General features: G+C 43.0%; 1 protein-coding gene across 1 annotated transcript; it reads left to right on the top strand.

Annotated features, from left to right (window-relative positions):
* The first annotated feature begins 1594 nt into the window (after nucleotides 1-1594).
* Nucleotides 1595-27531, top strand: LOC306935768 (interferon alpha/beta receptor 1b-like). Its single transcript, XM_079518966.1, has 8 exons — nucleotides 1595-1884; nucleotides 12900-13050; nucleotides 13247-13434; nucleotides 14653-14813; nucleotides 20204-20357; nucleotides 20811-20968; nucleotides 21416-21588; nucleotides 22697-27531. Exons 1-8 carry the CDS (start codon nucleotides 1830-1832, stop codon nucleotides 22926-22928), a joined length of 1272 nt encoding a protein of 423 aa, XP_079375092.1. The 5' UTR covers nucleotides 1595-1829; the 3' UTR covers nucleotides 22929-27531.
* Nucleotides 27532-27575: the final 44 nt, after the last annotated feature.

The following is a 27575-nucleotide window of genomic DNA, read 5'->3' as shown; positions in this document are numbered from 1 at the left end:
AGACGGTGAGTGTGTCCAATGGCGCGAGGGGGGGCAGTGTTGCCAGGTCCGCGAATTATAAGCGAGTTGGAGTGTGTGTAAGTAGTGTGTTGAAAGGTGTTTTTTGTGGGCTTTTGAAATATGCAGACTTGGCAACACTCAGCAAGAAGTACTCGGCAGTATGGTTGCCAGTGTTGCCAACTGTCGTGACAGAAATAAGCTAAGCAGCCTCCACGTTAGGCTGGAAATATGCAGACTTGGCAACACTCAGCAAGAAGTACTCGGCAGTATGGTTGCCAGTGTTGCCAACTGTCGTGACAGAAATAAGCTAAGCAGCCTCCACGTTAGGCTGGATGGAAATATATGCAGACTTGGCTGGAAATATGCAGACTTGGCAACACTCAGCAGAATGATCTACGGTCGACTACCAGTGTTGCAAGTTTCCCATGCTAATATAGACCAGCCCGATTCTTCGAATCAGCTGGTAAAAACAGCAACAAAGACACAAAACATACAGACACTCTCCAGTGTTTCCAGAAGCAGGAGGAGTACCTGATGCTGCTCTTCTTGGGCATGGCCAAAGTCATTATGATTTCGTTTTTTTAGTCATTCAACCTCATCAGAAAACTGTACATTAGATTCCTAAGAACATAGCATCCAGAGTAGGAACACCACTGTTTACAAACAGATGACTGGCACTTGTCCACCTCGGGAGTCTCAGCAGGATTCTGAGAGCATCATTATATGCCACCCTCAATTTATTATATTTACCCTTACTGTAGCTGCACCACAAGTGGGCAGTATACAGTGGTGTACAGTACGCTTTAAAAAGGGCTATCTTGACATCATCAGTACACATATAAAACTTCCGAGATAACATGTTGGCTTGTGCATACAATTTACAATACTGTCTCTGTACAGTGTACATCATCATCATCACTGAGGTCATCCCTAATGATGTGACCCAGATATCTGACCTTGTCTGCAACATTGAGCACCTTGTTGGCCAGATAAAAAGAGGGAAATGTTGCCTTTCGATCCTCCTTAGTTTTCATGATCATGACTACACTCTTTTTCGGATTAAACTTAATATCAAACAACAGTCCATAATCGGAGCACACATTCAGCAGTTGCTGTAGGCCAGCAGAGCAGGGAGACATGATGACCAGGTCATCTGCATACATTAGATGGTTAACAAGCCTCTCTCCTACCATACAGCCAGTCTTACACTTTCTGAGATTTGTAGAGAGTTCGTCCATATATAAATTCTGACTTTCTTTTTATGATGATTTCCTATTTTTCATAGAAGTGTCTGCCATCACCCAGGCGGATGCGTGCACATGACCTAGGTCGCTTCTTCGCCCTCAGGGCGTCTTACTGGTTATTATTATTATTATTATTATTATTATTATTACACTGGCACATTGAAATATATTGTGCAAGCACAATGCAAGGAGAAAAAACGAACTGCGGCTGCGCATCAAGACAGAAGGACACGCCCCAGATTACTCTGACACACCCCATAGGCCGAAAGGACAATCGTACGTCATTGGCTAGTTGGTCGTCAAGGAGACAGCTGTTGCCCGTTGGTTTGCACATTAGCAGGCCAACACGGCTATGGGACGTATATGCCCTCCAGGGCTGTCTCCAGCTTTTTACACTCCAATGTCCACACAGTCAGTCGAGTGAGTCACATTCTGTCACAAGATTGAAAGACAGAAAGGGAAAGAGAGAGAGAGAGAGAGAGAGAGAGAGAGCGAAAGAGAGAGAGAACATGTGTTTGTGAAGAAGGGACGACAGAACACATTCATGTGGATAAAAACATACGTGGTGGACTGGTGGTGTCGAACATGGACGCTGCTGCTGTGTTCGTGTTTGTTCTCTGCTGCTTCCAAACCAGCCCTGGTGAGTCAACCTACTAAACGACTACACACTTCATAATCACAGCAATGTGTATTGTGTAGGCTATGTGGTGGTGGTGGTGGTGGTGGTGGTGGTGTTGTTGTGGTTGTTGTTGTTGTTGGTGGTGGTGTAGCTCTGGTCCTGGCTACTCTGGTCCATAGCCAGAGTAGCTATTAATTCTCAATTAATTCTGCCCTGCATGCTGGGCAGAATTAGCATTAGGGCTATGGACCAGAGCTAGTGGTGGTGCAGGTGGTGTGTGTGTGTGTGTGTTCCCATTTTTACATGGCATCTATATATTAGCCTAAAAATTCAATGTCAGAATCGATAAATACATCTACGAGAGTCTAAATTTGCATCTATTATGTCTACCGGTATATATATAATAACATGGGCCTAAACAATATATTTATTTATACCGGTAATGTAGCTTGTTTGGTGTGGACAGACCATTGATATCAGTTAAATCCTTAGTATGTGCAATTGTGCATTTGTATATTTTTCTTATTTTATTCTAGAGAATGAAATGCTTAGGTAATTTAACTCAGGCATTTATCATTCTTATTGCAAACGAAATAGCAAAACAGCAAAAAAGTTGGTTTGCAGTGCATTACTTAGTATTATTACTATTATTATCATCATCATCATCATCAGTATGATTAGTTGGGGGGGGTGGGACGCCACCTGTGTCTGTACTGTAGTTGCAAACAAAATACGGGCTGCTAGTGCTAATATCATAATGGTATTATAACTGGTATGACTGACGGTCTCTGCTGTTATAATAGGTTCACAATTTGTGAGAAAATATACTGTGCCACAGTGCCAGCCAGTCACTTATGTGTTGGTGTACGTTGTCTTTTTGGCAAATCTAGTGAGCAAATATAAGACTTCCGGTGGACGATCTCTTCAAAATAAGAGTACCCTCTAGAGTATTGAAAAAAAGTTTAATTTGCACATTAAAACTATAAATTAAGCATTTAAACGATGCTATAGGACACACATTATGTTTCTGTGTAAAAATAAGTAATAAGTAATGTTTCTGTGTAAAGATAAGTAATTAAAAAGTTATCTAAATGGATAAATGCTATTCACTGGAGAGCATGGACTTTATAAAGTGGACGCTGGACAGAAATCCCTGCTATGTTTCGACTAGTGTGACATACGCACGCGTCCGGGGAGACCTCCTCTACAACACCACACTGTCCGCTAAGCAGCAGAGGTGTAAAACAAAAATTGGCACCAGGTCACAGGTCAAAAAACATAAAAAAACTTCCCATTTCCAGACTACAGTGGACTAAAGTGGACGCTGGACAGAAATCCCTGCTATGTTTCGACTAGTGTGACATACGCACGCGTCCGGGGAGACCTCCTCTACAACACCACACTGTCCGCTAAGCAGCAGAGGTGTAAAACAAAAATTGGCACCAGGTCACAGGTCAAAAAACATAAAAAAACTTCCCATTTCCAGACTACAGTGGACTAAAGTGGACGCTGGACAGAAATCCCTGCTATGTTTCGACTAGTGTGACATACGCACGCGTCCGGGGAGACCTCCTCTACAACACCACACTGTCCGCTAAGCAGCAGAGGTGTAAAACAAAAATTGGCACCAGGTCACAGGTCAAAAAACATAAAAAAAACTTCCCATTTCCAGACTACAGTGGACTAAAGTGGACGCTGGACAGAAATCCCTGCTATGTTTCGACTAGTGTGACATACGCACGCGTCCGGGGAGACCTCCTCTACAACACCACACTGTCCGCTAAGCAGCAGAGGTGTAAAACAAAAATTGGCACCAGGTCACAGGTCAAAAAACATAAAAAAACTTCCCATTTCCAGACTACAGTGGACTAAAGTGGACGCTGGACAGAAATCCCTGCTATGTTTCGACTAGTGTGACATACGCACGCGTCCGGGGAGACCTCCTCTACAACACCACACTGTCCGCTAAGCAGCAGAGGTGTAAAACAAAAATTGGCACCAGGTCACAGGTCAAAAAACATAAAAAAACTTCCCATTTCCAGACTACAGTGGACTAAAGTGGACGCTGGACAGAAATCCCTGCTATGTTTCGACTAGTGTGACATACGCACGCGTCCGGGGAGACCTCCTCTACAACACCACACTGTCCGCTAAGCAGCAGAGGTGTAAAACAAAAATTGGCACCAGGTCACAGGTCAAAAAACATAAAAAAAACTTCCCATTTCCAGACTACAGTGGACTAAAGTGGACGCTGGACAGAAATCCCTGCTATGTTTCGACTAGTGTGACATACGCACGCGTCCGGGGAGACCTCCTCTACAACACCACACTGTCCGCTAAGCAGCAGAGGTGTAAAACAAAAATTGGCACCAGGTCACAGGTCAAAAAACATAAAAAAACTTCCCATTTCCAGACTACAGTGGACTAAAGTGGACGCTGGACAGAAATCCCTGCTATGTTTCGACTAGTGTGACATACGCACGCGTCCGGGGAGACCTCCTCTACAACACCACACTGTCCGCTAAGCAGCAGAGGTGTAAAACAAAAATTGGCACCAGGTCACAGGTCAAAAAACATAAAAAAACTTCCCATTTCCAGACTACAGTGGACTAAAGTGGACGCTGGACAGAAATCCCTGCTATGTTTCGACTAGTGTGACATACGCACGCGTCCGGGGAGACCTCCTCTACAACACCACACTGTCCGCTAAGCAGCAGAGGTGTAAAACAAAAATTGGCACCAGGTCACAGGTCAAAAAACATAAAAAAACTTCCCATTTCCAGACTACAGTGGACTAAAGTGGACGCTGGACAGAAATCCCTGCTATGTTTCGACTAGTGTGACATACGCACGCGTCCGGGGAGACCTCCTCTACAACACCACACTGTCCGCTAAGCAGCAGAGGTGTAAAACAAAAATTGGCACCAGGTCACAGGTCAAAAAACATAAAAAAACTTCCCATTTCCAGACTACAGTGGACTAAAGTGGACGCTGGACAGAAATCCCTGCTATGTTTCGACTAGTGTGACATACGCACGCGTCCGGGGAGACCTCCTCTACAACACCACACTGTCCGCTAAGCAGCAGAGGTGTAAAACAAAAATTGGCACCAGGTCACAGGTCAAAAAACATAAAAAAAACTTCCCATTTCCAGACTACAGTGGACTAAAGTGGACGCTGGACAGAAATCCCTGCTATGTTTCGACTAGTGTGACATACGCACGCGTCCGGGGAGACCTCCTCTACAACACCACACTGTCCGCTAAGCAGCAGAGGTGTAAAACAAAAATTGGCACCAGGTCACAGGTCAAAAAACATAAAAAAACTTCCCATTTCCAGACTACAGTGGACTAAAGTGGACGCTGGACAAAAATCCCTGCTATGTTTCGACTAGTGTGACATATGCACGCGTCCGGGGAGACCTCCTCTACAACACCACACTGTCCGCTAAGCAGCAGAGGTGTAAAACAAAAATTGGCACCAGGTCACAGGTCAAAAAGGAGGAGAGGAGGTCTCCCCGGACGCGTGCATATGTCACACTAGTCGAAACATAGCAGGGATTTTTGTCCAGCGTCCACTTTAGTCCACTGTAGTCTGGAAATGGGAAGTTTTTTTATGTTTTTTGACCTGTGACCTGGTGCCAATTTTTGTTTTACACCTCTGCTGCTTAGCGGACAGTGTGGTGTTGTAGAGGAGGTCTCCCCGGACGCGTGCGTATGTCACACTAGTCGAAACATAGCAGGGATTTCTGTCCAGCGTCCACTTTAGTCCACTGTAGTCTGGAAATGGGAAGTTTTTTTTATGTTTTTTGACCTGTGACCTGGTGCCAATTTTTGTTTTACACCTCTGCTGCTTAGCGGACAGTGTGGTGTTGTAGAGGAGGTCTCCCCGGACGCGTGCGTATGTCACACTAGTCGAAACATAGCAGGGATTTCTGTCCAGCGTCCACTTTAGTCCACTGTAGTCTGGAAATGGGAAGTTTTTTTATGTTTTTTGACCTGTGACCTGGTGCCAATTTTTGTTTTACACCTCTGCTGCTTAGCGGACAGTGTGGTGTTGTAGAGGAGGTCTCCCCGGACGCGTGCGTATGTCACACTAGTCGAAACATAGCAGGGATTTCTGTCCAGCGTCCACTTTAGTCCACTGTAGTCTGGAAATGGGAAGTTTTTTTATGTTTTTTGACCTGTGACCTGGTGCCAATGTTTGTTTTACACCTCTGCTGCTTAGCGGACAGTGTGGTGTTGTAGAGGAGGTCTCCCCGGACGCGTGCGTATGTCACACTAGTCGAAACATAGCAGGGATTTCTGTCCAGCGTCCACTTTAGTCCACTGTAGTCTGGAAATGGGAAGTTTTTTTATGTTTTTTGACCTGTGACCTGGTGCCAATTTTTGTTTTACACCTCTGCTGCTTAGCGGACAGTGTGGTGTTGTAGAGGAGGTCTCCCCGGACGCGTGCGTATGTCACACTAGTCGAAACATAGCAGGGATTTCTGTCCAGCGTCCACTTTAGTCCACTGTAGTCTGGAAATGGGAAGTTTTTTATGTTTTTTGACCTGTGACCTGGTGCCAATGTTTGTTTTACACCTCTGCTGCTTAGCGGACAGTGTGGTGTTGTAGAGGAGGTCTCCCCGGACGCGTGCGTATGTCACACTAGTCGAAACATAGCAGGGATTTCTGTCCAGCGTCCACTTTAGTCCACTGTAGTCTGGAAATGGGAAGTGTTTTTATGTTTTTTGACCTGTGACCTGGTGCCAATTTTTGTTTTACACCTCTGCTGCTTAGCGGACAGTGTGGTGTTGTAGAGGAGGTCTCCCCGGACGCGTGCGTATGTCACACTAGTCGAAACATAGCAGGGATTTCTGTCCAGCGTCCACTTTAGTCCACTGTAGTCTGGAAATGGGAAGTTTTTTTTTATGTTTTTTGACCTGTGACCTGGTGCCAATTTTTGTTTTACACCTCTGCTGCTTAGCGGACAGTGTGGTGTTGTAGAGGAGGTCTCCCCGGACGCGTGCGTATGTCACACTAGTCGAAACATAGCAGGGATTTCTGTCCAGCGTCCACTTTAGTCCACTGTAGTCTGGAAATGGGAAGTTTTTTTATGTTTTTTGACCTGTGACCTGGTGCCAATTTTTGTTTTACACCTCTGCTGCTTAGCGGACAGTGTGGTGTTGTAGAGGAGGTCTCCCCGGACGCGTGCGTATGTCACACTAGTCGAAACATAGCAGGGATTTCTGTCCAGCGTCCACTTTAGTCCACTGTAGTCTGGAAATGGGAAGTTTTTTTATGTTTTTTGACCTGTGACCTGGTGCCAATTTTTGTTTTACACCTCTGCTGCTTAGCGGACAGTGTGGTGTTGTAGAGGAGGTCTCCCCGGACGCGTGCATATGTCACACTAGTCGAAACATAGCAGGGATTTTGTCCAGCATCCACTTTATTAAGTCCATGCACTCCAGTGAATGGACTTGGGCACTCCAGTGCATGGACTTGGGCATTTATCCATTTAGATAACTTTTTTACGTTTTTTAATTACTTATTTTTACACAGAAACATAATGTGTGTCTTCACAATAACTGTAATGTAATAACAATACTAATAATGTAATGTAATAATTATTTAATTAACCACGCTTTTATTCTGAAAGCAACCGGATGTCTTAAATTTGCTAGCTCTCTGGCAGGAAGTTCTAGATTTGCCAAAAAGACGGAGCCGTACGTTTCCTGCCTTGAGCTTAACTTCCCTTCACTACAGTATCTCTACCCCCCTGGACTGCCCCTATAGAGCGCCGAAGTCCTGACCTCACTCGCTCATCCCCTGGTTCACGGAAGTAATTTCTCTATGGAGAATAACATGGGCTCATCATAAAATCGTCTCGTATAAGAATTATGGCCCAAAAATAAACAAACCGTCTCGGTGGTATTACATGTAGTCTGTTTCTAGCGAAAATGTAACTAATTCAGCAGAGCAGCAGTAACAATTTAAAAAAAAATCATGATGAATTGTCTAATTTTCAAACACAGTTCTTATATGAGGCGATCTAAAATCCCCCCTATGGGGATTACAATGCAAATAAAAAGTATATGAACCAGTGGACTTTCTACCGATATTGACATCAGACTTCGGTGCTCTATGGCCGATGTCTGCCACGGAGGGAGGCAGGGAGCCATGTTCTACTTCCAGACAATTATTGTTCAGCACCCACTGTTGTGGTATTGTCTGTCCTGACAGAGTGGCAAGTCAGGGGTTTCACCATGCCGAGTCATACCAAAGACTAGGGCAGGACCAAATATCAATATTATATTTATATAATCCATATGACACAGATATTGTCTGGGATTTTGGAACGTTATTAATATAATTTTGTATCCATCCATCTGTATGTGTTTCATGCTTACTGTGGTGCTGCTATGACAGCTGCGTTTCCCTCAGGATCAATACATTCTATCTGTGTTTACATACCATACTGAGCACACATCTTCTGCCAAACAGGATTCAAGATCAAATCCCGCCTTCTTTCCTATCTCTCTCTCTCCCTCTCCCTCTCACTGTTGATAGTTATATACGTACACGTCTGTTCACTTCCGTCATTCAGATAAAAAATACAAGAACAATAAACGTGTTTGTAGAGAGTAGGATGCTATTGGGTTCACGTGTTTACAACTGTGGTTTGTGGTATTTCTGACTGTACCATAGTATAGTATCGTACTGTATTATGAGATCGAGAGATTCGAGAATGACATGATATAACCAAATTCAAATTGACATCAGTGGTAAAACGTGTTTCACCAGGGTGCTGCTTATTAGGATATTGTAATGTTGCTGTACAATTGCGAGACCAAGTCGAGACCGAGACTGTTTTGACAGTGTAAAAAACAGGATATATTTGTCTGTTGCTTTCCCTTTAACCACAGCAGTGTGATGGCATGTAAAACGAAAACCTGGTGGTATTTGTTGAAATGTCATTATATAGAATAAACATGACAATATGGAGAGACATGACGTCGTCATTTGGATCATGCTCATTGCCTAAGGTCTGTTGACGGTCTCATATTCACTGTTGATATACATAGATACACAAAATATATGTTCACTCATGAGAGAGTCAGAGAGACCCATTTCAGGTGTTTTCTCAAGCTTTTCTAAATTCATTCACTATCCTACACACTAGGCTGTGTATTGGTCGGTAACTAATATGCGATGCGATGCAACGTGCCATTTTCATCTCTGTAATTCCAGTTACTGCAGGCCCAAACGTAACAGAAGGCATCCCTAAAACCACACACGGTCCACAGGCATATCCTACAGCAACGGTTTCTCCTGGTCCCACAACAGCAGGTGCAGCAGCGAAACCTTATCTCTATGTACCGGTAGCTTTATTTTACACGCTGATCTGAAGTCCACATCTCCAGCTTGTAAATTGGTCAGGCTGAGTTTAGTTTCACCTTTTCATCAGACGACAGTTCAATCAGCTGTAATTGTTTATGCCTTAATATGAGTTATGACTCACGAACCCTTGTGACAGAGGGTGTTAGTCACACCTTGGTTTTGGTTGTAATAACTCAGTGTTGTGCATGGACACGTTGAGGGTTAGATTCGCTTGGGGGGGTCCATACCGCCTCTGCTTTTGATATCCGGGGTGGTGATATGTTTGTCTGATTGCTGAAATACTTTATTAGACAGAAATGTAAAAACCATGAGGTACGGTCAGACATTTAGGCTAAAAGGATGGCGCAAAAAACCCTCTAGGGAACTTGTTTCCATTGTGTTTTATCCTTACTTACCTGTAGACTGAATTGATTGAAAGAATAATACCAATGGCACTAATCTCTCAAGAACAGATTCCGAACGAGCTATGATACGGAATCTGTCGGCCGGGGCATTCAGAACGTGTATATACATTGTTGTTAGTGGGAATTAAAACATAGGCGCCCCACCGGAAGAGGAGTGCCTAAGGCGGAGCAAACGGGCAACATCCTGCTATCCACATTCTGTTCGGCGCCGTCCCCAGAGGCAAATTCAAAAGAAAACAGGGCTCTGTTTTTTTTTCTTTGTTTTTTGCCGATGGGTTCCCAGATTGCAATGGCACTAAATTAAGTTGAAGATGAGAGGAACTGAATGATCAAAGCTGAACGATTTAATGGCTCGTATCGGCTAAGTTTCATTTTTCCTCAAGTAGTCCTATATTGCCATCTGACTTCACTTCAGTCTAATCATTGTTGTCACATCACATCTTATCAGCTTGGCTGGTTGACTGTATTCAGGGATGCGTGTCATGGAATGTATTTACTGTTGTGTTTCTGGGTCTGATTAAGAAACATAGTTACTAGTTCACCTTCATACCTGAGCCCAGTGGAATCTGATGAACAAAGGCTTCTGGTAAGGAACACAGAGGTGCCAGGTACAGAGACGGGCAGACCTGTGTTGTAAGCTACAGTAGGACAGGACAGACTGCATGATATGAACACTTACTGGTTGAAACAAAACAACAGCTGTGTACATCAGTGGTAAAATGGTCCCCAAACGGTGTGCCGTGAGGCAAGTCTAGGTGTGCCTTGGGAGTCGACTTGCCCATGATGGGCACAAGTATTTTGAAAACAACTGGTGTATAATAAAATTATCATGTGACAAATTGAAGTACTCTACTGTAGGTGGGCCTTACATTAGAGCTGAAACTATTATTTTCTTAGCTATAATCATATAGATTCCTTTTTCAATTAATCGAAAAAATAGAGGTCCCCAGGTAACTATTCCATTTTATATCAGAGAGGAGAGGGAAATATTGTGCAACCATGGGCTTTGTAGGTCCACTGAGAGCGTCAGTGTGCACACACACACACACACACACACACACACACACTGTCACATACACACACACTGGCACTGTCTGTGACCTTTTGTTATGTTTGGAAGATGTGTAGGAAATTGAAGAGGAGCGTTTGTGAGCACAAGAACAGTCAGGAACAGAAATGAGAGGCCTTCAGACCGTGAAGTCTGTCTGTATGCTGCGTTGTTGTCAGCATAACATGTGGTTCAGCTGCATTAATAATAAACTATGTCGTCACTGTTTGGTGGAAACCTCGTACCTCCATAATTTCAACGTTGCATGTTTGTTTGTTTTTCCACAGGTGAATGCCCTACACACTATTTTCACACAAAAGTAGTGAAAATAGCTGATATACACGTTAAACACTATTTAAAAAGAAATGTTTTTTTAAAAATAATAATGAAAAGGAAAAAAATGATACATGCAAGGTTTATGCCCGACAGCAGCAATATATTTATTAATATGCATCTTATCTACACGTATTGGCAAAAATATCCCAAAATGTTGGAATGAGGAATGAATATTGTCCTGCTGTTTATTAAACAGGTTGCTGTTTTTTCCTAGCTTTGTTATCATCTGACCATATTTATTGTATGCCTGGTTACCTTGGTTTTCTATAACAATGGGTCACTCCCTCCATGGTATTATAAATCAGGCTTACACTGTGACGTGTCATGGTAGATCTTGTTAATACAAACACTGTCCTATTAACCCATTAAGATCCAAGGCTGATTCTACACGTCTTCTAAATCCGAACAATTATCTTAAAACAAACTGTACAATACTGTATGTTTCTATATCAGTGGTTCTCAAACTTTTTAATGTCAAGATCTAAAATTATGTATTTCGCCCCAAACCCCCATCTGAGGTTTTGTTCCAGGGACCCCCAGATGCAAAGATTTGAGTTAAAATGTTTGCTTTAAAAACAAAAAATATATATATACTGTACATTCAAAGATTTGCACAAATTGTCTCGATTTTTCAGAAATAGCAGATCTATAGCGCTGCACAAAGTGACGTGCTGTGAGTGTATATCTGCTATTTTTTAGTAGCCAATGGAATCTAAAATGACTTTCCCAGTTTTAATGGATTAAAATTTTAATCCATTTGATTAAAGTTTTGAGTTGGCAGATTTTTTGGGCACTCTTGAGTCTCCATGTATTGTACATACATACGCACGCACGCGAGCGCGCACACTCACCTACAGTAAACGAACAACACACAGGTTTATCCGGTCTTTCATTTTTATCTCAGCTATTCTTAGATCAGATTAATATCTTTGCACTTAAAATAACCTTTGGTTTTACGCTCGATTTGCCTCGATGGCCCTGCAATGTGTCTCTGTTCTGCAAAGTCTCTCTCGGTGCAGAATGCCTGGTATTTGAAGTGTTCACTTCCTCTCTGGTGTTGTGAATGAAAGTGGGCGCACTTCCGTTTTTATGTACCCCTTATTTTAGTCCGAGAAAGTCAACTGAAGATAGATCAACTAATGCTGTTGACAATTCTCAGTAGTTATCAAACCTTTTCATGCCAAGGAGAAGATTTGTGTGGAAAAACACTTTCAAGATTTTATGAAAATATAAAACAAAATAGCAGATGTACAAGCTCGCACAAGCTTGTTCTATATCTTCTATTTTTGAATAGCCAAAGCTCAAATCTAAAATGATACGGATGCTTTCTCGGATATAATGGGTTAGACATGGGAAATTGTGACTCATTTATTCCTTCATTTCTTTTCATCTCACAGAGCTAACAGAGTTGAGATGGTTTGTGCTCCAAGTCATTGCTACTGAAAGAATGTTAAGTGACTCCCATGTTGTACATGTGCCTCCCTGGACCTCCCTAATCTGTCCCAAATCTGGTTGTTGTTAAGACAACCAGGCAGCATTGATCGGGTCATCACAAATGTTCATTTAATGACCTGGCTAGTGGCTACAATGCCTGGTTCTCAGCTTTCCTATTGTCTCTAGCTCCTACAATGTCTCCCTTTCAGCTTTCTTACTGTGTATCTCTTCTACACTCTTCCTCTCGGCTGTCCTACTGTGTGTCTGTCTCTTACACTGTCTCCCTCTCAGCTCAGCTTTCCTACTTTCTGTCTCTCCGACTCCTACACTTAGTTGTCAGACTTAACTGTCTGACAACAACATGTGGTTGTTGTGTGTATTCTGGTACTACTTATAGGATGTTGTTTCTGATGTGTGTATTCTCGATTGCAGTCCAGGCAGACGGATCATCACAGGCAGAGCTTTCGGCACCGCACAATTTGACCATGCAGACCATGAACACCCAGTACATTCTGCTGTGGGACTGGTACCGAACCCCTGCTGCTGGGAACCACCCAGTGACTTTCACCACACAGTACATAGCGTAAGTTAGTTCCAATGTTTGTTACTAGTTGTTCCGATACCCATACCTGTATTGGAAAAGCTGCAATGCTGGTAACGGTATCGATTGAGTTTCAGATACCATGTCATTTATCACAGTTATTAGTTTTTGTTTTTGTTAACCCCAATTAATAAGACGTTAACAATCTGGTAATTCACATTTTTTTGCCAACCTCCAGGAAGTACAAGTTGCAGAGGAAGAAGAACAAGGACTGGACGACCGTGTGTGACAAAACAGCAGACACCCGCTGTGACCTGACCCAGTCACACCTCCACTATCTGGGCATCTTCGTCCTCCGAGTCAGAACCAACCAGGGCAAGACCCACTCCAAATGGACGGACAGAGAGTTCTGTCCTGATAAAGAGGGTGAGAGAGAGAGAGAGAGAGAGAGAGGTTGTGTGTGTGAGAGAGTGTTGGAGATGGAAAGGGAAAGGGAAAGGGAGAGAGGAATTAGAGGAATGAGAGGGGGGAGATTATAGCCCGAGCAATATCAGTTTTGTCCATATTCCTACTTCCTTGATTATCTTATGAAAAATAAAAATACATATATATATATATAGATATGTTTTTAAATAATCGATTACTTTGATTAAACTGTTCCATTCCATTCTTGGTAATAGTAAGGTCAGCTGTAGTGTTGTGAATCAACTGCAGGGAGAGAGAAGAAAGGAGAGGATGGGAGAGATTGAGAGAAGAGTGGAATCCTGAGCAGTCTGGTTGCTATGTGAACAGGACTCCTGGGAAGACAGCCAGTCTCTCTCTCTCTCTCTCTCTCTCTCTCTCATTGGTGTTTACAGAGTGTCACATTTGCAGTTGAAGCTGGACAGAATATGCCACCATTCCACTTTCATCATTCACCAAATAAGAGACTTTAGGGCACAGATATGTTGCTGTGTAATGTCAAATTAATATCCCATTATGTGCAGACTTTGTGATTCTGAAACCCTTCCAACAACTTTTCTCCCCAGCAGACCCAAACACACATTCCAAATTCAAATGATATAAACACAAAGGACAAACTTGGAGTGGTTTGTTTTATAATGTGGGATTTGAATATATAAAATAAATAAATAATAATAATAAAAAACATTATTATTATTATTATTATTAAGTGCCATTATCTCAAATTGCCTGGTCTGAGTTCTAATTTATGCAGGTAGCTTGAAGCCCCTATGGGAATGGCACAGTGTTTGTCAATCAAAACATGCTTTTTATGGAATAAGTAATGAGTAAAGTCAGTGTGATTGTGTTTTGTTATTGATAAGGGGTTATTGATAGGTCAGTCTATGTGCTAGCCTCCACCATGGAAAAGGAAGTGCGTAAGCAATCCACTCGTCAGATGGCAGCTTCGTGGCAGGTGTGCAAGAGGTCGTGGAGAAGTGTGTGTTTGTTTTAAATGTTAAGACGTCCGTTATTTGGATAAAACTATGCAAGGGGCTTTAATCTGATCGGAATCATGAAATCTTTGGACTTAGAAGGACTTAACTTCCAGCCAAGTCATGTAGAAATGTTATTTTTCTATACGGTAATAATAATGATCATGATCTATATAACAAATAAAGATAATAACGTCTGTCCTCCCAGCTGCTGTGGGCCCTCCATCCAGAGTAGATGTGTCTCCTGCTGGCTACCTGTTGGATGTCTCCATCTATGACCCTCTGACCACGACCAACACCTCCATGAGAGACAAAGTGCCCATGATGTACTACCGCATCATCTACTGGGAACGCTCCCAGAATGCACAGGTACACCACATCTACTGGGAACGCTCCCAGAATGCACAGGTACACCACATCTACTGGGAACGCTCCCAGAATGCACAGGTACACCGCATCATCTACTGGGAACGCTCCCACCATGCACAGGTACACCGCATCATCTACTGGGAACGCTCCCACCATGCACAGGTACACCACATCATCTACTGGGAACGCTCCCACCATGCACAGGTACACCGCATCATCTACTGGGAACGCTCCCAGAATGCACAGGTACACCACATCTACTGGGAACGCTCCCACCATGCACAGGTACACCGCATCATCTACTGGGAACGCTCCCAGAATGCACAGGTACACCACATCTACTGGGAACGCTCCCACCATGCACAGGTACACCGCATCATCTACTGAGAACGCTCCCACCATGCACAGGTACACCGCATCATCTACTGGGAACGCTCCCACCATGCACAGGTACACCACATCATCTACTGGGAACGCTCCCACCATGCACAGGTACACCACATCATCTACTGGGAACGCTCCCACCATGCACAGGTACACCGCATCATCTACTGGGAACGCTCCCAGAATGCACAGGTACACCACATCTACTGGGAACGCTCCCACCATGCACAGGTACACCGCATCATCTACTGGGAACGCTCCCAGAATGCACAGGTACACCACATCTACTGGGAACGCTCCCACCATGCACAGGTACACCGCATCATCTACTGGGAACGCTCCCAGAATGCACAGGTACACAGCATCATCTACTGGGAACGCTCCCAGAATGCACAGGTACACCCATAGGTCCTCATTCACAAAGGAGAAATACGCCATAGTGTAACGGAAGCGTAAACAGATACTAAATATCATCGTATTTCTCTGTCCGATCACGCTGCGATTTGCTCCCGTCTTATTCAGGGATGCTGGTGTAATCACTTCATTTGTGCGGATCGCAGAGTGTAGCCTTTCCGCATTTTTCCCAAGCGATTCGCCTGGTGTCGCCTGGTTAGAACGCCCATCCCACACCATATAAGGCATCAGGAAATATCGAAATACGTCATCATAGCCTGCAACAGCCGCGATGAGCTTGTAGAGCAGTTAATTTTGACAGGCGGGTCTCTGCACGGACAGATCTTCAAGCAAACAGCGCGAGTTATATGTATATAATTATAAACGAAACTTGCCAACTTGGCACGCATTACTTCACTCCTTGTTAAATGTCAGAACGTTAATAAGTTAACTGATGTTACAGTTACTTTCACATAATGAGAGAGAAGTTAATTTGTACTGTTCACCACACGACCAAATGCTATGTTAAATCTCGGCAATGATAAAAGGCCCTATTGATTAGTCTACTGCGGTGATTGATTCCCTGCAATCCCGTCGGATTTGGAAAGCAAATATATGGACATGCATGGACACAGGACATATTTTCTTTCTTTTTTTTCTTGTGGGATTAATTCGTTTTTGGACTAAAGGCTATAGGCTATTTCATCCGATCCAACTACGTTGTATGTTTCCTCAGCTGCAGGTTAGAGTTGGCTATTCTGTGTGGCGTCCGCATGTGATCAATATACATTATTATAAATTAATACCACGACGCAAATGGAGGCAGATGGGTGCTTGCAGCAAAGGCATTTAGGCCTACGTGAAACTTTAATTGGCTGAGTCTTTGTCAACATGCTGATCAGCGAGTTACAGTGGCAATAATAATCATCATCAACAGCCTTTCTTGTCTGTCTGTCCGTCATGTTTGTGAACAAGCGCGAGTGGAGGTGAGCTGGCTTAAAACTATGATATGACTGGCCGACTTTCAAACACGCTGATGCCATTCATTCAAATAGGCTAATGTGGTCTTCTATTTTTTATATAGGGCTAATTCCCCCCCCACACACACACACTCACCGACAGTCAGACTGACTCAAAGGAGCTCCGTAACAAAACAATTTCAATAGGCCTACTGCAGGCATTACTACACTAAACAACGTTGGATTCGTACAGTGCAGAATGCAGATAAGTGTATGTTCTTATTGTAATTGTAAGTTTGTTTTTTAACATGCAGCGCGAGCCGATCTACAAGCTCACAACGCGTTGCACTGCGAGTAGAAAGCTGTCAAGTGAGCAGCGCAATCACGCATGCTAGAAATATCCTAATAAATAAATAAAAAGGTGTCGGGCTCGGGGGCAGTTTCTGTATGGGACTCTAGGCTAACTTGCCTCTAGAATGCATGCATATAGGCATACAAGTGATACTTGGCTTTTATATAAGCTATCTTTTTTTTATGTGCTGACCAATGTTTTGGACACATGCCTACATATTTTATCTGAGATTTGGGGACTTTTAATTGATTCAGCATGAAGACTAAAGCCTTCTGAATAAATCTACGCAAGCAGTACACGACCCTCTGAGCTGGCGCAGCTTTTAGCGGAGTTTCCGACCAAACAACGTCACGTCAAGTTCACGTTCATGTTCATGAATTCCCACGTAATGTGGGAATCCACGTAAATGCCTGTCCGCTCACGCTCCGCTCACGTAACGTCACTTTATGAGCGTAAACGCCGTTGTGAATGAGGACCATAGAGTATATAAAAGGATAGAGACTGAACTGGCGCCAAGCTCCGCCCCCCAGCTATTCATGTCAGTGGAAGTTGCTCAGTGGCGTTTTGAAGCACCCGGAAGACTGCCGGAACTACCGTCTCAGAACGTCTACTTCCGCATTTGACCACCAAACTTTGGTGGTCAAATGCGGAAGTGCAACCGAGCGCTCAATGTTAAAGCCCAGCTGCACGGGGTTTCCCGGTCATGAATCCACGGGTCCGCCTGTAGTCCCTCCTCCTACCACTAGGGCCCAGAGCTTCAACGTTGAATAGCCTCACTGGCCCCTTGGGTACACCACATCATCTACTGGGAACGCTCCCAGAATGCACAGGTACACCACATCATCTACTGGGAACGCTCCCAGAATGCACAGGTACACCACATCATCTACTGGGAACGCTCCCAGAATGCACAGGTACACCACATCATCTACTGGGAACGCTCCCAGAATGCAGAGGTACACCACATCATCTACTGGGAACGCTCCCATAATGCACAGGTACACCACATCATCTACTGGGAACGCTCCCATAATGCACAGGTACACCACATCATCTACTGGGAACGCTCCCAGAATGCACAGGTACACCACATCATCTACTGGGAACGCTCCCAGAATGCACAGGTACACCACATCATCTACTGGGAACGCTCCCATAATGCACAGGTACACCACATCATCTACTGGGAACGCTCCCAGAATGCATAGGTACACCACATCATCTACTGGGAACGCTCCCAGAATGCACAGGTACACCACATCAGTGAGAGATGGACAATTGCTCCGCATCAATTTAGTACAAAGAAAGGAATGAAAAAAACAAAACCAGACCAGAACTCCCACCACGGGACTCAGGCAATCAATTAATACCTTTGCAACCACTATATTAATGGCAAGTATTTCCTACAGCTTTAAATCCAAAAATCTGAACTAACCCTTTAAAGCCAGATTCATATTTAGGTGGATGAAGGTGTCGCACACTGAAAATAGCCAATCTACATTGTGATGAAGTATATCATCAAGCCCTTAACAGTCATTACTTAATTTCACACTACATTTGATGGACTTATTAAATATTATGTTAACACTTTAAGGGCTTTAGATTAATATATCCAAACCACCTAGGCTGCCAGGATTGTTTTATTACCTTTGGAGCATAAGCCAAAGTATTTTCGGCTTTGATCCATGAAAATCCGCCTGAAAATAGTTCCATGTGTTGTTGAAGAGAAAAACAGGCTGTGAGGACTGCTGGAGTGCAGTTAGAACTACCGTTCACTTGCATTGAACTCATTTTCCCAGAAGCCCTTGCAGCCCAGAGCACAGCTCGATTTCCGGTTTCGTCGTCATAATGCGACGGACTTGATAAGTGGAACCTTGGGGAGGGTGGGGCGATGGGGGATTTGTAATGAAAATGAAAAATGCTTAATAAAAACTTGGTCACAAAAAAAATAATGTGACGGACTCGTCATCAGGTCTGCGACAAATCCGCTCTTTCTTTTTAATTATTAAAAAACGGCGAATTAAACACATAAAACAAATAGCGGGTTTAGCGTATTAAGCAGCATCAAAACATGGATTAAAAAGCCACATTTTTTATACATTTAACATACATATTTTAAGCATGTTTCCATGGTCCTGTAATTATGCTATAGACTACTAGTTTGAATGTACAGTATAACAATGAATAGGTGTTCTTCCAGGTCTAAATGGGTTAAAAACATTTATTGCTGCTTTACCCTTCACTTTAATCGCTATTTTTAGTTGCAGAGTCCAAATTAAATCTGATTCCCACAATGTCATCATGTCTATTGGAGAAGTGGGCCAAATGTTAAGTCAAAGTGCAAACTAAACACTCCGGGCACATAATTTCCGGGAGGGGATGCAGGGGTTGAGGAACTTGGAACCCCCCCTGAATTGAGAGTCAACAGGAAGTCTTTGTGGGTTTACTGCTGCCTCAAGACAAAAACCAAAATATTTGTTCTTTATACACTTCCTCTATTCTGATGATCTCTATCCCCTCACAAGTAACACCTGGTGCCCCTTAATTTATCTCACACGCATGCAACAAAGAGTGCACGCACACACATGTTTTTGTTACTCTGCTCCTGTAGTCACATGGTATGGCAAGTACAATACATACATGTATTGTACAAAGGCAGATGAACTGGACTGGGCGCTGATAATTTAGCTTCCGCGCGCGCGCGCGCACACACTCTCACACACTATGAATGTTTCACTGTATGGAGAGAGGACTTTGCTTTCTTTTCAATACCTTTTTAAACTTTTATTTTACTAGTACTTTGCAGGGTGTTTTATTACATTTGTGTATTGTCCTGAATGTATGCATTGACGTGAGCAAAACAATTTTCCCTTGTGGATATTAAAGACATCTAATCTAACCACTGCAGCCTATACAGTATGCCCATAGCCAATTCCAGCTCTAGCTTATTAGTGTTTGTTAAATCATCATACAGGTACTTAATGTTTATATACCAAAATCCGTCAACTCTGTAAAGTAACATGGCATATATTAATATAGCTAATAAGCCAGATGCGACTCAGCCGTTGGCAAAAATAAATTGCCTGCCACACGACAGTGTGATATGAGTCTGGCTTATTAGATTTCTTAGATTTAGATTTCTTCATTCTTTCCACCCAATATTTTTTCTTTTTGTTTCCAACTTTCCACCCAATTTTAGCCCATTCATTGAATATAGTCACCAGACGTTTCACTAGGCACAGAACTCTGATCGTCTAGCTAAAATCTGAAAAGACGACCCTTACCCTGTCTGTGTCTTGCAGGGCCTGCAGACCCAGATGGCGAACAGCAGTGTCAACCTGGTCACTCTGCCAGACCTGCAGTCCTGGACCTGGTACTGCGTGAGCGTCCAGACACGCTACGACTACTACCACAAGAGCAGCAACTTCACCACGCCGCACTGCATGCAGACGCAAGGTTCACAGCTTCATATTACTACATTCACATTTATTCCGTTGTCAATTAAACCTGCCACATTTAAACCTGGCTTTATTGGAACCTGTGTACATATTTAAACATTTGCATTTAATATTTACTGGATTGGATTGCAAATCTAGCCAAATCTGTTCTCCAAATAAGTTACCTGCAATAGTTTAGCTTGTGCTGATAATTATACTTGTTTTACGCTCTGCAGACTTGTGTACTTTAGTCAGACAATCAAGATATCTCCTCCTATGGTGTGTCTGGTCTGGTGATGATCTAAATCCAACGAATCGGCTAAATCTGTCAATGCAAAGACTTTGGTGGTGGTCCTTTTATATGGGACGGTATGTCGGCATCTCAATTGGTTTTCAATTGGTGTGTGTGCGCGTGCGTGCGTGCGTGCGTGCGTGCGTGCATGCGTGTGTGCGTGCATGTGTGTCTCTCCAGGTGCGACTCCAGTGTGGCAGATCTTGCTATGGTTCCTGGCGTCCATGTTAGGGTTTTTCCTGCTGGTTCTGCTGTTTCTGTACATCTCCTTTAAGTGCTACCACGTTGTGAAGGACACGTTCTACCCTTCCATCCAGCTCCCCGCTCACATCCAGGAGGTAGTAGACCATGCTTAGTACATTATCCACATATAGTACAATGTCTGCGTACAGCCTCTCTACTGCCATGCGTCCTACTTCACACATAAAATACTTACAAATACTTCATAAATAAGAGACTGTAGTAAATGAAAATACTGTATAATACAATGGCAATATGACGAAGAAACGGACAAAGAAAACATACATGTGATGTATATTTATTTCTGTTTTGGAGTATTAACCAAATATTTATATAGTTTCTATGTTCATGAAGTTAATGTGATATGATATTGTTTATGTATTGTTTGTCTTATAATCCCATAAGTGATGGGTCTTTATGACAAGACACTAAAATATAAATTAATTCATTCGACACTGATGGCTGCAGTAATTCTCTCTGTTGACTGTTGAATTTCCTCTCTGTCTCTCTCGCTCTGTTTCATCCCTCGTTCTTTTTTCTTTCAGTATCTTAATGACTGCTCCCCCAGCTCTGACGTGCCTCGCCTCCTCACCCCAGAGTCTGACACAGAGATGATCTATGATAAGCTGAGCATCTGTCCAGAGGCGGTGCTTCTGGAGATCCACGCCCCTCCCCGCTGTGAGACCCCGCCTTTCATGGCTCTGGAGCCAAACAGCAGGTCAGTTTCTCAACCAACCGGTCGGGACCCAAATGTGACCTGTGTAATGTTCAGACTGGGTCACCATCTTGGAGTTATTCATAATGGAGACGGTTTACTGTATGTTACGTTAAATGTGGAAAACCAGGAAATGTGTAGATTTACCATTAAATGATTACTTTTCCAATGGGGTGGAAACTATATATTCCTGATGATTGTGGATGTAAACATCAATTGGATTTTTTTTTAATTTATTTGAATTAAGGGTAGGCATTTTTAAGTATGGTCATGTTTAAGCACAGGTTAAGTAATGAATTTGAGGTTAGGTACCATTTGTATGGTTTGTTAGGCATGGGTTTAGTGCTCATGATGTAACTTCACAGCTGGATGAGTAGTGGGTGTAGTAGATTTACTTCGGCCATGCAAGGGAAGGGGAGTATTGTCTGAGCCCTGGGTAGAGTTCTCAAATTCTGCCCGAACCCGACACAACCCAACGTTTTCGGGCCGGGCCAGGCCCAAAATGTATGCTAGGCTGGGCCGAGCCTCCGGTTCCGTGAAAATGTTTTAAATAAAATCTAGGCCCTAGAGTTCTAACGGTAAGGCCGATGGAAATGAAAGTGGATGTGTTGGATGCAGCTCAAAGTGAACTTTACTCACGTATGTAGTTTGTCGCCGTCCGTAAATGGGCAAAACTCAATAAAATATTGGCGATCAAAAATCGGCGAAAGTGGCTTTTTTTAGGCCTAAAAGTATGGTCATTTTTTGGGCCTGCCCAGTTAGGGACCAGTTTGGGGTTTGGGCCAGGCCTTAATTTTCAGGCCTGTTGAGAACTCTAGCCCTGGGGGAGGATACATTTTCTTTTGCCTTCATCCAGCTGCTGGCCGCTCAGGTGGTCATGATATGCACATGGGCAGAGCTGTTAAGTGTTGTGTCTTGCTCAGGGACACATAAGGACATGTAGACTGGGCGACGGTCTCTCTACACACGCATCTATGGCCGCTGACTCAAAGTACACGACTTTTGGATCAATCTAAGCAAGTGCACAACACTAGTCCTCTACTTTGTGACTTTGTGTGATCCTTGTGCGTTGGCAGGAGAGAGTTCTCAGACTGATTTGTTTTTTGTCCAGTGGGAGACACAGCCGCCAGGGCAGCGGAGGCAGCAAGGACTCTGGAGTCTATTCCACAGAGGGCAGCTCTGGCCCGCGGCAGCCACGCAGCACGCAGTCGTCTGCGGGCCTGGAGGGCTCGTGGCAGGGCCCCTGTTCCCTGGAGCAGGTTAAGATGGAAGCCGTGGGGCCCGAGCCCAGGGGCCAGCGCGCCACCATGGAAGACGAAGGTGTGATGGACATAGATGTTTGAAGGGGTGGATGGATTGTGCAAGAGGAAAAGACGGAGAGACCAAAGAAAAGAGGAGGTATTTGGAGACTCTGAGGATCTTGGCATAGTACATTCAGCTTTCAAGAATGACTTGTCTGTGGTATGGAAATATGAACACAGACTTCTAAAATGTACACTGAAGCAGGATGGATGCAGGCTCTCTCTGTACACAGTAACATCCTCACGGGGCGTAAATTCACAAAACGATTGTGCGGCTTTTGGGGCCAAAACCTGTCCAAATGAGAAACTGTAATTCTCAAAGCCCCCACAAGGGTTGAAATTAGGGCGTGGCAATATTGTCAATATCAAGATAGACTGGAATGTTAGTATCATCATATGATATATCATGCATAAGTCTTTTCCTAGTTTGAATCACTTAAGCAATTATTTATACTTTCAAAAAATCTTAAAGATTTAAAAATAGCGGAAATATCCATTCAGAAATCTGAAAAAGAAGGTACTATTGTTAAATTTACAATATCGTCACGATATCAGTATTGTTATGATAGCTATTGAGGTGCTGTATTGTGATATTTGATTTTCTTAATATCACCCACCCCGAGGTGAATGCACCCCTAACTGCACTGTTAAGAACATGGTGTCTCGTGGTATTTGCAATTGTACTGAAAATGTATGGGCATGTTTTTACTGTGACATTATTAGCACAATATCGCAGTGCAAGTGATGATTAACTCATGGTGCTATCAGTGCCCGCACTCCATTCTTTGTGAATTCACCCCCTGAGAGTGTAGAAATGGACCCAATTGGACCGATTGGATTCTTTTACACACAGAGTGGGCACATGTTTAAGTTAACACCAAGGATATTACAGTGTGCCTCGCCTAGAGGAACCGTTCTGACAGAGAGAACTTACAGTCAGCTACAGCCCAGTAAATGTTACTGGAATAACCTCTGAATAATTAATCTGTGGTTTATACAGAGGGGCCAAAAAGGCCTTATTGTCCACAGATAACAAACAGGGTGCTGTTCAGGCCGTGCCTCACTCCGCCTAATACCTGTCATTTTGACAAAGTAAGTAGTAGTCCATGTTATTTCACATACTGTACAATATGTGTGAATATTAACGTGACAGTGTATGGCCGATGGAAGGAGCGCTCCTCAAAGACAATTATCATGATTATGGTTCGTGGATAGGATGGGTTGAACCCTGCTGCCCTGCTGTTCCATTTTTGTCACAGCCATATGTGCATATTAAAACACAATGAGATTTCTTTCAAAATAGGAGCTCGGGGTGCCGGGCAGATATGGCAGCTTTTACTCTGAAAGCCCCCCCCCCCCCTTCCGTTCCGTACAAAAAACGTGATGCATAATGTTGCTTGCTTACCTCGCGATGATTACGATAAAGTCTCTCTAGAAGCATTTATATTCTAAACGAGAGGCATGTTGAAGTCAGAAATGAAGACGGAAGTATGCCCGTCTGGTCAAAACCATGGAGAGCTCCCTAGATTAGGAGAGACGAGCCATTCTTTCTGAGCCGTAAACAAGGAAGTGAACGGCAGCGCGCATGCGCAAACAGCAAGGAGTATGTTGCAGAAGGAGAGGCCAAACCAAAATAAATTGGTTGTATTTCATATGATGTTTCCACACGTCCTACGGTCTGAATGTGTTAAATGTTGTGCTTTTGGCAATGCTGGTCATTGCCAACCAATGAAAACTGTGTGTGTTTTTCAGTTGGTTTTTTAAACTAATATAATTGTTTCATAAATTCTTCAAAAGAATTTCATAAATTAATCAAATCAAATTTGTGAGCTATTTTCACTAGTCCGGGTCACAAGAAGACATCAAATTTCTCTTTTGGGTCTCGAGCTAAAAGGTTTGGTAACCCCTCTAAACCATCCTAAACCATCCAAATAACAATCCACTGTATATTATAATACTGTAATATTAATATACAGTATAATAATGAGGATTACATAACATGTCCTGGTAAAACTGCTGGGAGTATGTGTCTATAAAGTTCAAACTGGTCAGTGAACTTTATTTGTGCCATTAGAAACATTACAGCTTCAGTAAAAGTGTCTGCATGTGACTTGTCTACTCTACACTGTAAGATCCTAAGTTTTAATTTCACTCTGAGACTATACGGGTCCATTTGGTTCCAATTGTACACTAATATGGGAGTTACAGACCTGTAAGGGTCCATTTGTACACGCTTTGAGTTCAATTAAGACTGAGGATTTTACTATGTACCTGCTCCATTTTTTATTGTTTGATGTGAACAAAAAACAATGTGTGCATACTGTATGTGTGTGCGCGATTGTGTCAAACAAAAACGTATGTTTGCAGAGGCCTAATGTTCATAGAGTGGTTGCCCGTGGTTACATGGGAACATCGTCCCTCCATTACAAGTCAACGTCCAGATTCCTATGCTGTCACCACCATGGTAATTGGTAACCACTGTCCCCATATTGCCACAACAGGTCTCAGATGAAAGATTTGTATTAGAAATTCTTTCCAGGGGTGAAAAAAAGGGAATTTCAGTTAATTTCCTGTATTGTGCATGTACAGAATGTGTGTTTGAGTCTGTGTGTTATGTTTGATTTACAGTAAACACTGTATATATATAACCGGCTATAATACTAGCCTGGGTTCCAGCCTGATTCGCATCGAAGTGACGTTTTCAGATGCGCGGAACGCAGCGAATCAGGCTGGGACCCAGGCTAGTATAATACAGTAAAAAGGCTAAAAGCTAGAGAGAATGTCAGACAGGAAAGGTGGGAGAGAGAGAAGTTATGACATGCAGTAAAGAAAGAGCCTCAGTCGGATTCGGACCGGGCTGCCAGAACGATTATTGCCTTATTTATGTGGTATGTCAGTCACCGTAGGGTCCAGTTCAACCACTTTAAGCCTATTTTATACTTAGGATATTCGACAATAGCCAATCTACAAGCTCACAACACATCACAATCATGCAACACATTGGCCCCTTTTCCACCAAAAGAACTCTAGAACTGGTTCTGTTCTAGATCCTTGGAACCTTGGTGCTTTCACGGAACATGCTGCGAACCGGCTTAAAGACCCATTGAAATTAGGGGAAGGTGTCCCCAGTTGCCCCAGGTTTGATTCCAGGGCTGGCCAGTAATGTGTCGAATATGACCGGTCAAAGTGTCCATTTAACGGGGGAAATTCAATCGTCAACGGTAATTACAGTGTCACTTTCTTTTTTTTTCTTTTTTTTTTTTAAATCATGGTTTTTCGCTTGCTTTTGCCATTGGCTATATCCTGTAGAACGCCCACTTTCGTTCCCAGTTCAGGGCAAAACGACCAACTTTTAGTTAATTTTCAGTGAAAACATTCGGAACTCGTTCAAAATAACAGAATCGGTTCAACTCTGGTGGAAAAGCGGCCTCAGTGAGCTTGTAGATCTTGAAAAATGTACTATACAAATCTCCCCGGGTCCCTGGCACAAAATCTTTTCAGATGGGGGTCCGCCGGCAGATACATATCATTGTGGGGGTCCTTGACATGAAAATGTTTGAAAACCACTGTGGTATGTGCTCTTACGCGTTGAGCCCCTGTTATGTGAGTCTTTGAATATATTTTTATTCTAATTTTATGCATACATTTATGATTCTTGTGGAATCTTGTGGAAAGCAATGCCATTTCTGTTTTATTTTATAGTTTTGTTGTAGTTTCTATGGTTGTCAGAGGTTGTTCATCTCTTAATGAAGAAAATAACTGAATCGATAGCACTCATTCATACTGCTGGCCGTCCTTTGTGAACTTTTTAAGGGCATCAATGTTGGGACGCAATTTATGGGCTTTATAATTATTATTATTATGGACTAACTTGTACAGCTCATTCAAATATCCATTCATCTAATCTGCTTAAGCTTTATGACATGCAAATATGTACTGCTTTTCTCCACGAAGCTTCAAGTCTAAAGGTCATGATAGACACACAACATGTTGAGGTGATAAAGGCAGATGGGGAACCAACACTAGAATCAATAGTTGGATCATTAAATATGTAATTTAACCGACTGTAAAATGCTGCTTAGTCAGAACCTTCGTAAAGATAAATAATTGATTATGCGCCAGTGTCACGCATCAAAAATAGTAGATACGAGCTCACGACACGTCACCTCACTGCTATTCCCGCTGCAAGACACAATATGTAATGTAAGAGATTATCACCCAACTGTCATTGGCTGAGGTTGGATAATGTGTTTGGTGGCTGAGTTTAAGTAGCAATCTGCACTGAGCTTCTGTGTGACCCTTAGGGAATGATGATCCAAAACTTTAATACCGAACCCTTACCATGATAGCATCTTTGTCCAACATACATACTTTAACATGCCGTAGGACACATTTATTTACAGCTTCAATCCAAACTCAATATGTATGTGTTTGTTTTCAACCCATATTAATAGAACCCTAGTCTGCCTTGCTGCCTCGATACGTTGCCAGTCTTTGATGGCATGGTGCTAGTCTTCCATGGCATAGTGTCCAGTGAATCTGTATATGCGTTTACTGTGAAGACTGGTGTACCTGTGAAGTGAATGCTGTTAGTCCCAAAGCTGCTTATAGAACCATGTTAATGGACAATCATTCATATTAAAGAAATATCTAACAAATACTATATGTCAAAGTGCTTCATTCATAGAT

The sequence above is a fragment of the Electrona antarctica genome (genome assembly GCF_951216825.1).
Source record: "Electrona antarctica genome assembly, chromosome: 13".
NCBI lineage: Eukaryota > Metazoa > Chordata > Actinopteri > Myctophiformes > Myctophidae > Electrona > Electrona antarctica.
Note: the sequence above shows the minus strand (reverse complement) of the source record. Positions and strands in the feature narration are given on the sequence as shown.

Excerpts from the sequence above, each read along its gene's own strand:
- LOC306935768 (XM_079518966.1), top strand. The coding sequence starts at position 1,830 with ATGGACGCTGCTGCTGTGTTCGTGTTTGTTCTCTGCTGCTTCCAAACC. Across the intron at positions 14,814-20,203 it reads AACGCTCCCAGAATGCACAG|GGCCTGCAGACCCAGATGGC; the intron begins GTACACCACATC and ends TGTGTCTTGCAG. Across the intron at positions 20,969-21,415 it reads TCCCCGCTCACATCCAGGAG|TATCTTAATGACTGCTCCCC; the intron begins GTAGTAGACCAT and ends TTTTTCTTTCAG.